General features: G+C 51.8%; 1 protein-coding gene across 1 annotated transcript in view; it reads left to right on the plus strand.

Moving 5' to 3' along the window:
* The first annotated feature begins 1,336 nt into the window (after positions 1-1,336).
* RADIL (Rap associating with DIL domain) overlaps positions 1,337-14,815 on the plus strand; it is a 67,923-nt gene continuing 54,444 nt past the window's right edge. The window contains exons 1-2 of the mRNA XM_084763896.1: positions 1,337-1,424; positions 8,558-9,155. Of these exons, the coding sequence (XP_084620022.1) occupies positions 8,621-9,155 (535 nt within the window). The 5' untranslated portion in view covers positions 1,337-1,424; positions 8,558-8,620. The remainder of the gene's footprint in view (positions 1,425-8,557; positions 9,156-14,815) is intronic.

Here is a 14,815-nt window from a genome sequence, read left to right on the forward strand (position 1 = left end):
CGTGGCAGCACGCAGGCAGACATGGTGCTGGAGACGGGGCTAAGAGTTCTACATCTTGATCTGCAGGCAGCAGCAGGAGACTGTGTGCCACACTGGGTGGACTCTGAGCACAGGAGACTTCCGAGCCCGCCCCCACAGTGACGCACTTCCTCCAACAAGACCCACATCTCCTAATAGTGACACTCCCCATGAACACACGCGTCTCTAGGGGTCATTCCTGTTCAAAGCAGCACCGTGAGGAACTGTAGTAAGGGGTTGGAGCATTCGGGATGTTACGAGCTACTGCTTTTACAGCTTTGTACTCTATAAATGTCCACAAAAAGATGTGTTCCTAGGGTTAGGGTCTGCAGTCTGAGATCACAGACATAGTAGGGCTAAGTCAAAGCAAAAACAAGTTACTGGGAAGACATTTTGGTCAAAGGTCCATTGTTGATTTGGTCCCATTTTGCATGTTTTTAAGCCAGCCTGGCATAATGACTTGTCTTTTAAAATTCAGGCCGCTAAGAGCTGGAGATATAGTTCAGTTGGTAGAGTGTTTGTATTGCACGCATGAGGCCCTGGTACTACACAAACTAGGCATGGTAGCGCAAGTCTGAAATCCCAGCACAACGAAATTGCATCAGGAGTGCAAGGCTAGCATTGGTTACATAGCGTTGCTTGCAGCTAGCCTAGGAAGTATGAGACTCTAGAAGAGTAAATAAAACTCTACAAAGACTACATTAAAATTAAAGAAATGGGGTTAAATACCGATAACGCACTATATACACGCATGCAACTGTCAATGAATAAATACAAATATATTAAATAAAATTCTGGCCTCCCTGACTCCAGTCAGCTTCATGTATATTCATAAATATCAAGGGACACAGTTATGTTTCTGTCCGCCTTTGTCCATCCCTCCACCCTTGCCCACTAAATGGGGTGGAGGGCAAACACCGCCCACTTCACCATAGAACCCAAAGTGGCTGACTGGTGCATAGGCTACGCCCTACTTGCTTGAGGCTCCACCCCGTGAGATCCCGCGTGCCTGCTGTGGGAAACTAGCCCATCTCCTTCACTAGGCCACGCCCACCCACCCAAAGGCCACACCTCTTAGGGAATCGCCCCTACCGTTGGCTACCAGAAGGGGGCGCCAGCGCACAACCTATCATTCCCAGCCGGTCAGACCAGCCCCCAACATGTGTGGCCCCGCCTACGAGGGGGCTCCGTCTCTGCCCATTGGATGCTGAGGTGTCAGGTTTCACTTCGCCCCGCCCGGCTCCCCGCCCTCATAGGCCCCGCCCCCTGAGGCCCCGCCCCCTAGGAGGCCTCGCCCTGTCCGTTGCGCGGCCGCTAGGAGGCGCCTCGAGCCGGGCGCCAGCTCAGCTAACGGCGGGGCGTGGGAGCCGCGCGCGGGGGTACGGCGGCGGACGGGCTGCGCTGAGGTGAGTGCGGGGCGCGAGAAGGAAGGTCGGCGGAGGCCGAGGATGGCCCAGGAGGTGCCGCTGGGGCGACTGCGGGGACCCGAGGAGGGCGCGGAGACCGCGGGCTGAGACACGGGTGGCGGGGCACGCGCCGGGGCGGGGCCGCGCTGGTCACGGTCCCCGCGGCGAGTCGGGGCGCGATGGAGAGAGGCAGGCTTGCTTCGTTGCCATGGAAACCGGGGAGCGCTCGGGGCCTGGAGCGGCCCGCGGCGGGGCGGGGTGGGGTGGGGGGAAGCTGCACCCGAAGGCTGGATAGGCGCGGGTGGCGTGGCCCCGTGGGCTTCCATGGGGCATCCGAGTCTCCGTCACTCGTGGCAGAGGGGGGGGCCCCTCCGGGCCTCAGTTTACCTGGTAGTGCCTCGGAGGTGCAGTCTAACCTGGGGCATCCCGAAAGAGCTCAAGGCGGGAGTCCTGCTCTCTCCTACCCTGCCTACACCGGTCCTGCATCGTGTAGTCTCCCAACCCGTGTGCCCACGAGAGGCATTGTTTCCCCAGCTATTTCTGTACCATTTCCAAGCCAGCCCCCCGACAAGTGCCGGGCCTGAGACAGATGCTGAGCTGAAGCTCCGAGGCTCTCAGAGGGATCTGGCTTCTGTCCCTGGGGAGCCCTGGGATGAGAGCCTGACAGGCTACAGACCTGGCCCGGTCAGCCTCTGTCGCCTGTCAAGTGTTTGGTTAATCTGAATTACCAAAAAGAATTTGATTACCGGTGTGTCGGTGCCGCGCGGGCCACCTCTTGTGCATTCCAGAGGGGAGCCTGTCTTTAATCCCACTGGGAGAAGTCAGTCCGTTTCTGCTAAGTGACTAGCGGGCCAAATGAAACCTGATTGAATTACGCTCGCATTTAAAGCCTCCCTCCCCTTTGAGCCGTAAAGATAGGATTTGTGGATGAGGGGAGGAGGCTAAAGCCGCCTGCAAAGTTGACTGCTCATTTTTTTCCCCCTTCTGTTGGAATGATAATGTGTTCCACATTGTCCTGTTGGAACAGAGACGTCCCTCCACCCATGTCAGCCGTCACTGACCTCATTGCCTGCCTGGGCGCTGTGACTTAACCTTGGTTGTTTTGTTTTGGGTGTTTTTTTTTTTTTTTTTTGGTTTGGTTTTTTTCTTTTTCTTTCTCTGTTTGTTTTTTTAAAGCAGAAATGAGATTCTTCTTGGCGAATAAGAAAAAGAGACAGACAATTTCTGAGGCAGCCACAGCTGAGAGCCCTGTGTGGACTCTGACTCTCTTGGACCTGAGCTGTCCCCAAATGTTTGTGTGTCAGAGGCGAGAATTGGGCAGAAAAAGGAAAAGACAGGTCATACTTCCAGAAAAACAGATCTGGTTACCCAGGGCGTGCTCTCCTCTGTAGGGCTTTCCCTGAATTCCAAGTGGCCTTTTGAGAAACATTTTTGTCCTGTTTGGACAAACAGGCTGCAAGTCCTGATCCTGAGATTAGGAAGGCAAGTGGCCTGTGAGCAGGTGGCCACCCTCAGGACTCATTCTCCTTAGTGGCCGTGGGGAGGGTGGTCATAAAAGAAAGCTTTCTGGAAATCGTGAAAAAAGCGAAAGCTCAGCGTTCGCTGGGGCTCTGGGGGGTTATGACGAAAGGGTCACACTCACCCGGTTCGGTCCCTCCCGCCCTTCACTGTTTTTCTAACTCTGTCTTGAATCCCTCTGGACACTCTGACGGTCCAGTCTGCACCCCTTGCTCCCAAGACCTTAGGAGGGGACCTAATAGCTATGCACTTGTAGTTTTCCATTTCTCTTTCCTTTTACTTATTTATTTATATATTTTGACACACGGCTATGTGTAGCTCAGCCAAAGAGCCCAAACTCTTTGCATAGCCAAGGACGACCTTGAACTAACTTTCTTTCTTTTCTTTCTTTCTTTCCTTTTTCTTTTTTCTTTCCTTTTTTTTTTTTTTTTGAGACAGGGTCTCTCTGTGTAGCTTTGGTGGCTATCCTGTACTCACTTTGTAGTCCAGGCTGGCCTGGAACTCAGAAATCCACCTGGCTCTGCCTCCCAAATGCTGAGATTAAAGGCATGTGTCACCACTGCCCAGTTGACCTCTCCTTTTAAAACATTTTTATGTTTTGATTCATTTATTCTTTCACTATGTGTACATGCTTTAAATTTTTAGTTTTTTTTTTTTTTCCTGAGACAGGGTCTCTCTGTGTTATTCTTGGCTGTCCTAGAATCACTTTGTAGACCAGGCTGGCCTCAAACTCACAGCAATCCGCCTACCTCTAAGATTTTTTTAATATTTAAATTTAATATTTCTTGGTGTATGCATGCACATGCTTAATTAGTGTTCTCAGAGGTCAACTGGGGGGGGGGTGGAGTTAGGACACCTTTTGGGAGTCCATTTATTCTGTCTAGCATGTGATATGTAAACCTTGAGCATCAGGCTTGGCAGCAAGCACCTTTGCCATCTTGAAGGCCCAATGACCTTGAGCTGCTGCTTGTCCAGTGCTGGGATTACAGACATGTGCCACCCACCCTGCCTGGCTTATGCAGTGCTGGAAATGGAGCCCAAGGCTTCATGCATGCCAGGAGCTGAGCTAGCTACATCTCTGCCCCCCCCATTACCTCCTTTTAGCTAGGGTGTCTCAGTCCCAGCTGGTCTGGAGCTCACTGTATATCCCAGGCAGGCCTTGCCATGCGATCCTGCCATAGCCTGCTGAGTGCTGGCGTGATAGCCGTGAGCCAGGCCAGCTTCCGTTTCTCCTCCCCACTCTTTGTCGTTTTGACTGTGTTTCGTGTAGTAGCCCAGGCTGCCCTGGGTAACTGAGGATGACCTTGAGCTTTTGCTCTTTTTGCCTCCACTTCCAGAAGACTGGGGGTTCAGGCATGCACCGCCATGCCCGGTTAACATGTCTGTCTTGTTAGGGTAGGATTATGGTTAGGCTGTACCAGCCTGCTCAGGATGTACGGCCTGGGTCCAAGATGCCCACTCACTTCTGCGTTGGATCTGGAGTTTTCTTTGTGACTTTTCTCCTGCTTGGGGACAGCTTGGCATTGTGCTTACATTTACTCCTGGACATGGTTTCCAGAAGCCATGGCTTCTAGGCCCCGGGCTTCAGTGGCTGAGGCCGCATCATTGCCCACTAGGGTTAGACTTCCGACACAGGCTTCTTCAACAGAGATGTCCCCTGTCCTTCATGGAAGTGGCCGGAGGCGAAGGGTTGTGGAGGGCTGTGTCATCTGAGAATGTGCTCTGGTCTAGAGGCGTCCACGGAACGGGTGTGCATGCAACCAGCCTTGGAGTGCTCATCAGGAGTCATTTCCCCTTGTGTCTCTGAGGCGGGAAACTCCATGTTGTCTTGTTTTCCTTTCCCCAGACTTGGGTTTTCATATAGGTTCTGGGCTGGAACTTTAATCCCCATGTTTGCATGGAAAGGTATCTTGTGATTCATGGTTTCAGAAAGCAAGTGTGCATGTGCGTGTGCGTGTGTATGTGTGTGTGAGAGAGAGAGAGAGAGAGAGAGAGAGAGAGAGAGAGAGAGAGAGAGAGAGAGAGAAAGGGGCAGACAAACAGAGAGAGAAAGGGGCGGGCAGACAGACAGACAGACAGAGACAGAGAGACACAGAAGGGGGCATGCATATGAGTGTGGGAGTGTGTGTACCAGTACCAACCGAAGCAGAGGCTAGAACAGCGGAAGCTGGCAGTTTTGGTTTCTCTCTGCCTCCTCCTTGTCCAGCACGCACGCATTCTCCTCAGATAATATACTTCATTCTCCCAGGCGTGCGAGGCGGGGGACATGTCTGCTGGAGGAGCCTCAGTGTATGGAGTTTGTATGTTATCCCCAGGGCTGAGGTTCTGGGCATGTGCAGCCATACTCAGATTTTTACATGGGAGCCATGGATTTGAACTCAGGTCCTCACGCTTGCAGAGCCAGTGCTCTTATCCACTGAGCCATCTTGACAGCTCTTGGAAAATGCTGTTGCTGTGGTATAATGGACAGTCCCATGCAGGGGAGCATAATCAGTTCTAGGGATCCTCAAAGACACAATGCTTTGACCCCTCCATAACTTTCTTCAGTGAGACGCAAAAGACACTTCTGTGTTTCCATTTTCTGCCCACTTTCTTTGGACGCCAGCTATTTATAGACAAGCTCAAGGCTCCGGAAAGCTGGTACATTACGGAAGGCTCTGTGGTGGGCAGTGGGTTTTGATAGGAACTGCAGACTATCCCACAGGGCAGTTGCTAGTTTTGGGAGCTCTGACTTGAGTGTATAAAGCTCTCAGGAGGGTCTTGGAGAGCTTAGACTCCTCCCACAATGACCAGGCACCTTGGCCAGCAGGCTGTGGAGGGTGAGGTGTGATGGCTTTGTTCTTGCTGGCGGGGAGAGGCCTCAGGCAAAGAGGAGGAAGAAATCCGATCCTCAGGGTCAGTTGGGAGGTCTGGGCAGTTTCCTTGTCTGGCTCCCCATGGGGTCTTTGCTGTGTTTGTAGCTCAGATTTGGTGTGTAGCTTTGGCTAATCTCTAGCTCAAGGTCCCCTGCTTCAGCCTCCTCTGAGTTGCTGAGATTGCACGACACATCTGGCTCCCTGATGGTCTGTTTTGTCTTGTCTCATTTTATTTTGTTTAAGAGTGGGTCTCTCATATCCCGGGCTGGCCTGGAACTTTCTGTGTAACTGAAGTTGACCTTAAATTCCTGCTTTTTGTTCTTTCACCACCCAACTGGTGTAATTGTGGATGTGGACCACACACTCTTGCTTTACCTACTTTTATTTTTTAAACAAAAAACTTGTCTTGTTTTTAGGTTATTTTGTTTTTAGGTTTTAGGTATGAGTGTTTGCCTGAAGCAGGTACGTGTGCCACATGTGTGCCTGGCATCCTCAGAGGTCAGAAGAAGGCGTCAGAGCTCTTGGAATTGAAGCTGCTTGTGGGTGTGAGATGCCATGTTGGTGCTGGGAACTGAACCCTGGTCCTCTGCAAGAATAAGACATGTTTTTAAACACTGAACCATCTCTCAAGCCCCAACAATCTTTCTTTCTTTCTTTTTTTCTTTTCTTTCTTTCCTTTCTTTCTTTTAAAGAACTGTTTTGGCAGAGGTGGCGCATGCTTTTAATCTCAGCACTTGGGAGGCAGAGGCAGGTGGATCTCTGTGAGTTTGAGGCCAACCTGGTCTACAAAGCGAGTCCAGGACAGTCAAGGCTACATAGAGAAACCGTCTCGAAAAACCAAACCAACCAACCAACCAACCAAACAAACAAAATAATTGTTTTACATTTATTGCATGTGTGCATGACACATCTGTAGAGATCGGAAGACAATTTTGGGGAGCTGGTTCTCCCCTTCTTCTTTTGGTCCCTTGGTCAAATTGAGGCCAGCAGGCTTGGTGGCCAGGGCCTTCACCCACCGGGCCATCCCATTAGCTCCCTGTAGGCTTTTGAAGAGTCCCTTGGGTGGTTCTGTCTTAAGCTGCTGCTTCCCTAACCCACAAAAAGTGGGTGAGTGGAGGCTGGGGGCTTCAGTGGAGCTGGCTAGCTGCAGTCAAAGTGGCAGGTCTCAGTGCTCCTTTCTCTAGGTCCTGAATCACTAGCAGGTGTGTTCAACCTTTTGACATTGCAGCGTGATGTCAGCTACCAAGGCAGACACTCAAGCACAGTGCAAAACCAAATCAAACCACCCCAAAGCCTCAGTCACAGTGTTGTGTTGGGTGTCATCCGCAGCTATCCTGGATCAGATACAGCCCCAAGATTGCAGGTTCGACACACCTGACTGGAGCCTTCTAGAAAACAGCCTTCTCTTGCCTCACTAGTCTGTCTGGCCTTTGTCTGTGGTGCAGGAGTGGGGTGTGGTCATCAGAAGATGCATGCATGCGTGCGTGCAGCTTTTCTGCCTCTCCCTGGCTGGTGGCCCCATTTCTTTCTCTGGGCTCTCCAGCCCCTGCAGACTGCTGTGATAAAGATGGGTAATTCCACCTCTAAACCCCCACAGGACATCAGGCTTTAGGATTAGTGTTCTGCAACAGGCTCTTCCTGCGTCCTGGGAGTTCCTAGGGAGCCAGCCTCTCTCTCTGGAGGGGCTGGGTGGCTGATGTGGTGGGTGGAGTGCATGCATTCCAAGAATGCTTCCACAGGCTGTTGAGGCACTCTGTGTTGTTCCTCATGGCCTAGTGGCCTAGTGGGCAAGCCGAGCTTCTGTCCTAGGGAAGTATCTCTTCATTTGGGCCAACCTCCTCCACCAGTCAGGACCAGTGTCCTCTGCCAGGTCATGGGGAGCAGCTGTTTGTGTGTGTGTGTGTGTGTGTGTGTGTGTGTGTGTGTGTTCCTGTGCCGGTATTGAAGCCGGAGAAGAACATCAAGTGGTCTTTTCCATCATTCCCAGTCTTATTCTTTGGAGACAGGGACCCTCGCTGAGCTAGGAGCTAGACTGGCAGCCAGCTTCCTGTCTCTGCCCCTCACATTCTCACATTGCTGGGTTCTAGGTGCATGCATAGCCACGCCCAGGTCTGTACATGGATGCCAGGGAGCTGAATTCAGGTATTTATGTTTGCACAGCAAGTGTCCTTACCCAGTGAACCATTCCTCCAGACCTAGGCTTGTGACTTAATTATCTTTATGGCTGTTGCTGAGGCCGTTTTCCCCAGAACTGCTTGTGTGTGGGCTGAGCTTTGTCTTTTGTATACGTTGGGGAAAAATAATGAATCTGCAGAGGGACAGAACTCTGTCCCCAAGTTAAATATGGCTTGCTTTCTGTTTGTCGTAGTTGTTGTTTTTCTGGGTGTGACATGGCTAGATGGTGGGTGTGTCCCCCCCAGGATGGAGACCCAGCCCTGCTGAGACTGTGTGCTTGTCCCCTGTCCACCTGCAGTGGCTGTTCCCTGTGCCCAGTACTTCTCAGAAGTCACGCAGCCCTAAGGCATCACGGCTTACTGTGACTTCCTCCTGGTTCTTTCTGGTGGCTTTCCCTGAAAGCACTTCGTCTGTCAGCTCAGCTTTGTCTCTCGCTCCTCACAGCCTCTGACTTAGCGTCATTGCTGAGGCTCTGGCTCCAAGTGGTGTGGATGCCAGGGGAGCCCGGGACTGTTCCCTCTCCTGGGATGGACTCATGTCTTGTTTGTTCTTGAGACCCTAACCTATATCACTTTGCCCTCCCAGGCTCCGCCTTCCCCCAGCAATTGGCTGAAAGCCTCAGTGGTTATTCATGAAGACGCACCCACCATGTTTTATGGGACTCAGTTTATCATGTCTCCGCCCACCAAGAATAAGTTGAAGCGGCAGAGCCAGCTACTGTCCACTATGCTGTCCCGGACACTGAGCTACAAGTATCGTGACCTGGACTCCACCTTCTGCAGCCTAGGTGCCAGTGATGACCCCGCAGAGCTCTCCACCCAGCTCTCGGCCCCTGGGGTCTTGAAGGTGTTTGGGGACAGTGTCTGTACAGGCACCCACTACAAAAGTGTCCTGGCCACAGGCACCTCCAGCGCCCAGGAGCTAGTGAAAGAGGCGCTGGAGCGCTATGCCCTGGACCCCGAGTCTGCTGGCCAGTATGTGCTGTGTGACGTCGTGGGCCAGGCTGGGGACTCTGGGCAGCGGTGGCAGGCCCAGTGCTTCCGAGTGTTTGGGGACAACGAGAAGCCCCTCTTGATTCAGGAGTTATGGAAACCCCGAGAAGGCTTGTCCCGGAGGTTTGAGCTGAGGAAGAGGTCAGATGTGGAAGAGCTGGCAGCGAGGGACGTGGATACCACCACGGCGGGTGAGGAAGGGGCGTGTGGGTCTGAGCGTGGAGGGACGGCTAGGAGGGTGCCGGGCAGAGGGAGCTGACCATGGGGAAGGCGAGTCTGGTTTGATGGGGCCACTGAGGCAGCGGTGAGTCATTGATGGCTCCAGAGGCCTGAATAACCTCACTGGATATGTGCACTGACTGCGAGACACTTGGTGGCCCATTTCAGTGGCTTCTGCTACCTTCTAGGATGTGTTAGGCCAATCCAGCCCATTAGTCCCAGAGACCCATCGGCTCCAGGTCACTGACCTGCCACACAGTCCCCCTCAGTTGTGTCAGGAATCTTAGGGTGGCTGGATAGGAAGCCAATGAAGGATCCTTCCCAGACCCTCCTGCCATTGCCAGGTCCGAGGGACTCTGGTGCCAGGTGGCTGCCTGAGGCTGTGCAGCAGGTTATCAGTGCCTCCCGTGACCTAGAGGCAATTGTGGTCACACTTCCTGTGGACTTCTGAGGAGTAGGGCTGCCTGGCTTGCTTTTGGCCTGAAGGACGCGGTTGGCAGCTTGGTGCCCACTGCTTTATTATTCAATTAGTGGATGGAAATTGGTTATTTGCCAGAATTTATTATAGTTTTTAAAAAATATTTTTTATTAATTTATTCATATTACATCTCTATTGTTAACCCATCCCTTGTATCCTCCCCTCCCTCCCTCCCTCCCATTATTATAGTTTTTAGCTAACTTTTAAAAAAAATTTAGATTTATTTTATGTGTATGAATATGTACCCCATGAATGCCTGGGAGTTACAGATGGCTGTGAGTCACTGTGTAGGCAATGGGACTTGAACCCAGGGCCTCTACAAGACCAACACGTGTTCTTAACTGCTGAGCGATCTCTCCAGCCACACATTTTCTTTAAAGTTAGGACATAAAGTAGCAGGTTTCGTGGTGACAGCTTTTGAAAAATTTTGATTTGTTTCTGTTTTAATAATGTGAGTTGCCTATTTGTGTCAGGGAATTAGTGAAAGTAGGCGCCAGTATGGAGGTCAGAAGTCAAACTGCAAGCCAGTTCCCTTCTACCCAGTGAGTGCCAGAAGCCAAAGTCAGGTGATCAGGCTTAGTGGCAAGTGGGTACTTTTACCCACTAAGGCATCTCATTGGTCCTTTGTTTTAAAAAAATTTGTAAAAAAAAAAAAAGTGTGTGTGTGTGTGTGTGTGTGTGTGTTTGTGTGTGTGTGTGTGTGTACATACACGTAAGGGTGCACTTAGAGACTGGAGGACAGCTTTGTGGAGTCGGTTGCCTCTTTCCGCAGTGTTTTCTGGAAATCCAGCTCTGTGTTTCAGGCCTGTGCAGCAATTGCCTTTGCTCGGTGGGCTGTCTGCCTGGCCGCACAGTTTTCAGAGACTTCCTGTAGCCGGGTGTGATGGAAGACTCCTGTAATCCCAGTAGTGAGGCGGTGGAGGCAAGAAGATGGAGACTCTGTGGCCAGCTTGGGTTGCAAAGCAAGTTCCTTGCAGTGTGTGTGTGTGTGTGTGTGTGTGTGTGTGTGTGTGCGCGCGCGTGTGAGAGTGTGACCTTTTTGTGACGTCAAAGGATTCTTGAGGGAAGATGTGGTATGGGCTGGAGCTGCATGTGCATGCAGATGTGGACGTGTACACACTCACACACACACACACACACACTCACGCACACATGCACGCACACGCACACACACATGTATGCACAAACTCGAACTTGAACCCACCACCTTGATATTGGTATGTGGAGCATTGCTTTGTTTTACATTCGCTTGTGTAAGGTGTGTGTGGTACGTGTGTAAGTGTGTGTAGCCATTTGTGAACACAGAGACCATAGGAAGGCTCATTCATGTATCATTCCCCCCCTTATTCCCTTAAGGCAGAATCTTGCCCTGAGCCTGGAGCTAGGCTGGTGGCCAGAAAGCCCCAGTGGCCTTCCTCTGTGTGTCACAGTGATGAGGGTATAGGCACAAGGCTATGCCTAGCTTTTATTTATTTATTTATTTATTTATTTATTTATTTATTTATTTATATTATTTTAGTTTTTAGTTCTTCGAGACAGGGTTTCTCTGTGTATCCTTGTCTATCCTGGACTCACTTTGTAGATCAGGCTGGACTTGAACTCCCAGAGATCTGCCTGCCGCTGGCTCCTAGTGCTGGGATTACAGGCGTGCACCACCACGCCTGGCTCACACCTAGCATTTTATGTAGTGCAGGGGATTTGAACTTATGTCCTCATGTTTGCATAACGCACATATTTTTACTCACTGAGCAATCTCCTCAGCTCCCATTGGACATTCTTTTGCACAGAGCTGGCATGATGAGCCGATCAGAGGGGTGGCTGCTGGTGCCCTGTGTCAATGGGTCTTTCCGTCTGTCATCAGGTCATTGTGTCGTGTCACCTGGGTGAGGGGGAGCGCAGGCCTCTTCTGTTGTGTAGTAGCTGCTGTCTGCTGTGGCTGCAGTGTGTGGATTTTTACCGTGCCCACATCATCCAACACTGTGCTCACACGAGGCCAGGCCGGAGAAAGTTCTGCAGCTTGAAGCCTTCCCCCTTGGTGGCTAGGAAAACCTTTGCAATAAAGAGTCCATTCTTCATCGGTCAGGCTGAGTGACCCACTTGTTGGGCCGTAGGGGGTCATGTTACTGCCCAGGCAGGCCCAGCCCAAGGATGACTTTCCTGGCTGCCATTCTTCTCTGGGTGCGATGAAAGTGCCCTGTGCCTTTTGGCCTGGGCACAGGCTGTGAGGATTATGCTAAATTAGTTGTCACTGGCATGCCCATTTTGCTGCAGCTCCTCCTCCCCTGTTTTTTTTGTTTTTGTTTTTGTTTTTTTGTTTGTTAATTTGTTTTTGCTTGTTTGGTTTTGGTTTTTTGTTTTCCTAGCAGACCTAGGGATTGAACCTAGGACCTCAGCCATGCTACGCAAGTGGTCTGCTACTGAGTTACAGCCTCGGGCTTTGTGCTTCTTACTCGGCATTGCAGCTTACCATAGAGTCTCAGCTTAGGCCTAGAGACATGCAAAGGGAGAGCAGGCCTGGCACAGTTTGGGAGCCTACGATGCCCTACAGACACCCAAGTAACACAGTACAATGACCCCATGACAGACAGACCTGGCCTGGAATGCACTCTGTAGACCAGGCTGGCCTGGAACTCACAGAGATCAGCTGCCTCTGCCTCCGGGTGCTGAGAGTGAAGGCGTTTGTCGCACAGCCAGGCTCAGCCCCTGTTCTTGTTCCCACAGTAGAAGCTGCTGTGGGCTTTCAGGAGCTTCTCCTGGGCTTTTAAGCATTTGAAGAACCAGGATGGCAGACGCCAGAAGCCAAGCTGCACTGGCACAGGAACTGAGGCTCCAGCTAGCAGCTCACCTTCTTCTTATGAATCACTGGGGTGCTTGCAGCGCACCCACAGAAATGCCCTTTGTTGTGTTTGGGTTCTGTTTTCCATAAACACTGCATTTCGGGGGCCGTGATTTCCTGATTTTCCAGCTTATCATAATATGGGCTGTCTGACTGGGAGGAGGCAGAGGGGGAGGGGGAGCAGGCTGGGCTGGGAGGCAGCTCTTGGTAGTTTCCCAGGGGTTGGAATTTAGGGCCTGTGCCATGAGGAGAGGGCTCTGTGTCCTGTCGGTGAGATAAAGATGACAATTACTTACATGCACTGTGGGGAGGGTGACGGCAGGGCCATGTGGGTTTTGTCAGCACCTTAGGAAGGGTGAGGGGTAAGGAAGGGAAGAGCAAGTGTGAGGCCAGCAGGACTGTTTGGGATCTCAGCCTCTCTCTCTCTCTCTCTCTCTCTCTCTCTCTCTCTCTCTCTCTCTCTCTCTCTCTCTGTGTGTGTGTGTGTGTCTAAGTATTGGAGATGGAACTAGGGGCTTGCATATACTAGGCTGACCTCTATCACTGAGTTACACCTCTGTCATATCCTTACTGGGGTATCTAGGCAGGGGCTCTACCACCAAACCACACCCCAGCCCCTCACTGGGGGATTCTAGGCAGGGGCTCTACCACTGAGCCACACCCCAGCCCCTCACTGGGGGATTCTAGGCAGGGGCTCTACCACTGAGTCACACCCCAGCCCCTCACTGGGGGATTCTAGGCAGGGGCTCTACCACTGAGCCACACCCCAGCCCCTCACTGGGGGATTCTAGGCAGGGGCTCTACCACTGAGCCACACCCCAGCCCCTCACTGGAGGATTCTAGGCAGGGGCTCTACCACTGAGCCACACCCCAGCCCCTCACTGGGGGATTCTAGGCAGGTGCTCTACCACTGAGCCACACCCCAGCCCCTCACTGGGGGATTCTAGGCAGGTGCTCTACCACTGAGCCACAACCCAGCCCCTCACTGGGGGATTCTAGGCAGGTGCTCTACCACTGAGCCACACCCCAGCCCCTCACTGGGGGATTCTAGGCAGGTGCTCTACCACTGAGCCACAACCCAGCCCCTCACTGGGGGATTCTAGGCAGGTGCTCTACCACTGAGCCACACCCCAGCCCCTCACTGGGGGATCCTAGGCAGGGGCTCTACCACTGAGCCACACCCTAGCCCATCACTGGGGGATTCTAGGCAGGGCTCTACTGAGTTATGCCCCTATTACTCTACCACTGAGCTACAAGCTATGTCTTAGTTCTCTTTTTTCTTTTTTTCTTTTTCTTTTTCTTTTTCTTTTTTTTTTTTTTTTTTTTTTTTTTGGTCTTTCAAGACAGGGTTTTTTTTTTTTTTTTGTAGCCCTGGCTGTCCTGGACTCTCTCTGTAGACCAGGCTGGTCTCAAACTCACAGAGATCTGCCTGGCTCTGCCTCAGGAGTGCTGGGATTAAGTGTGTGCCACCATGCTTGGCTGTCTTAATTCTTTTAAAGAATTATTAAAAATTGTTTTTGAAAGTGTGTGTATGTGCGCGTGCACATGCACGCCCGTGCAAACGTGCACGCACGCCATGTGTGTGCAGGGACTTGCGGACTTGAAGAGAGGTTAGATTTCCTGAAGTTAGAGATGGCTGTGAGGTGCCTCATGTGGGTGCTGGGTCTTCTTGAAGAATAGCAAATTCTGTTAACCATGGAGCTGCTTTCCAGATGCCTTTTTATTTCCTCTTGAGACAGGGTTTTATTACTTTTCTCAAACTGGCCTGGGTCTCATTATGTAGCCTGTGCTGGCCTCGAACTTGTGATCCCCCTATGTCATCCTCTGGAGTAGCTTGGATAACAGTTCTGGGTCACCATGCCTGGCTTTGGGCTGTTCCCCCTTCTGCCTTTTATTCCTTATAAAGAGTGGAGTTAGCCCTGATTTTTCCACCTCAGCTTACTGAACATTTGGAGGAGGGGTGCTGAGACAGGGTTTTTCTGTGTAACAGCCTTGGCTTTCCTGGATTCACTCATTAGACCAGGATGGCCTCAGACTCAGAGATCCGCCTGCCTCTGCCGCCCGAGTGCTGGGATCACAGGCATGCAGCGCCCAGCCTTGGACATCTTTGAGTGGGAGAAGATCCTGCCGTGGGAGGTGTCTGGTGTGTGCAGCAGCTTCCCTGGCCCTTTCGCTGTCTCCCTGCATTCTAACAGTGATGTCTCCAGATACCGCCTCACAAACTCTAGTGGGCAGACTTGCCATCCATTGAGAGCCCACATTAGACCTTCAGGCCTGGACTCAGCTGAAGGTAATCACCTTCGGTCATCCAGCGTCTG

Source organism: Acomys minous (assembly GCF_964271855.1).
Source record: "Acomys minous genome assembly, chromosome: 16".
Lineage (NCBI taxonomy): Eukaryota > Metazoa > Chordata > Mammalia > Rodentia > Muridae > Acomys > Acomys minous.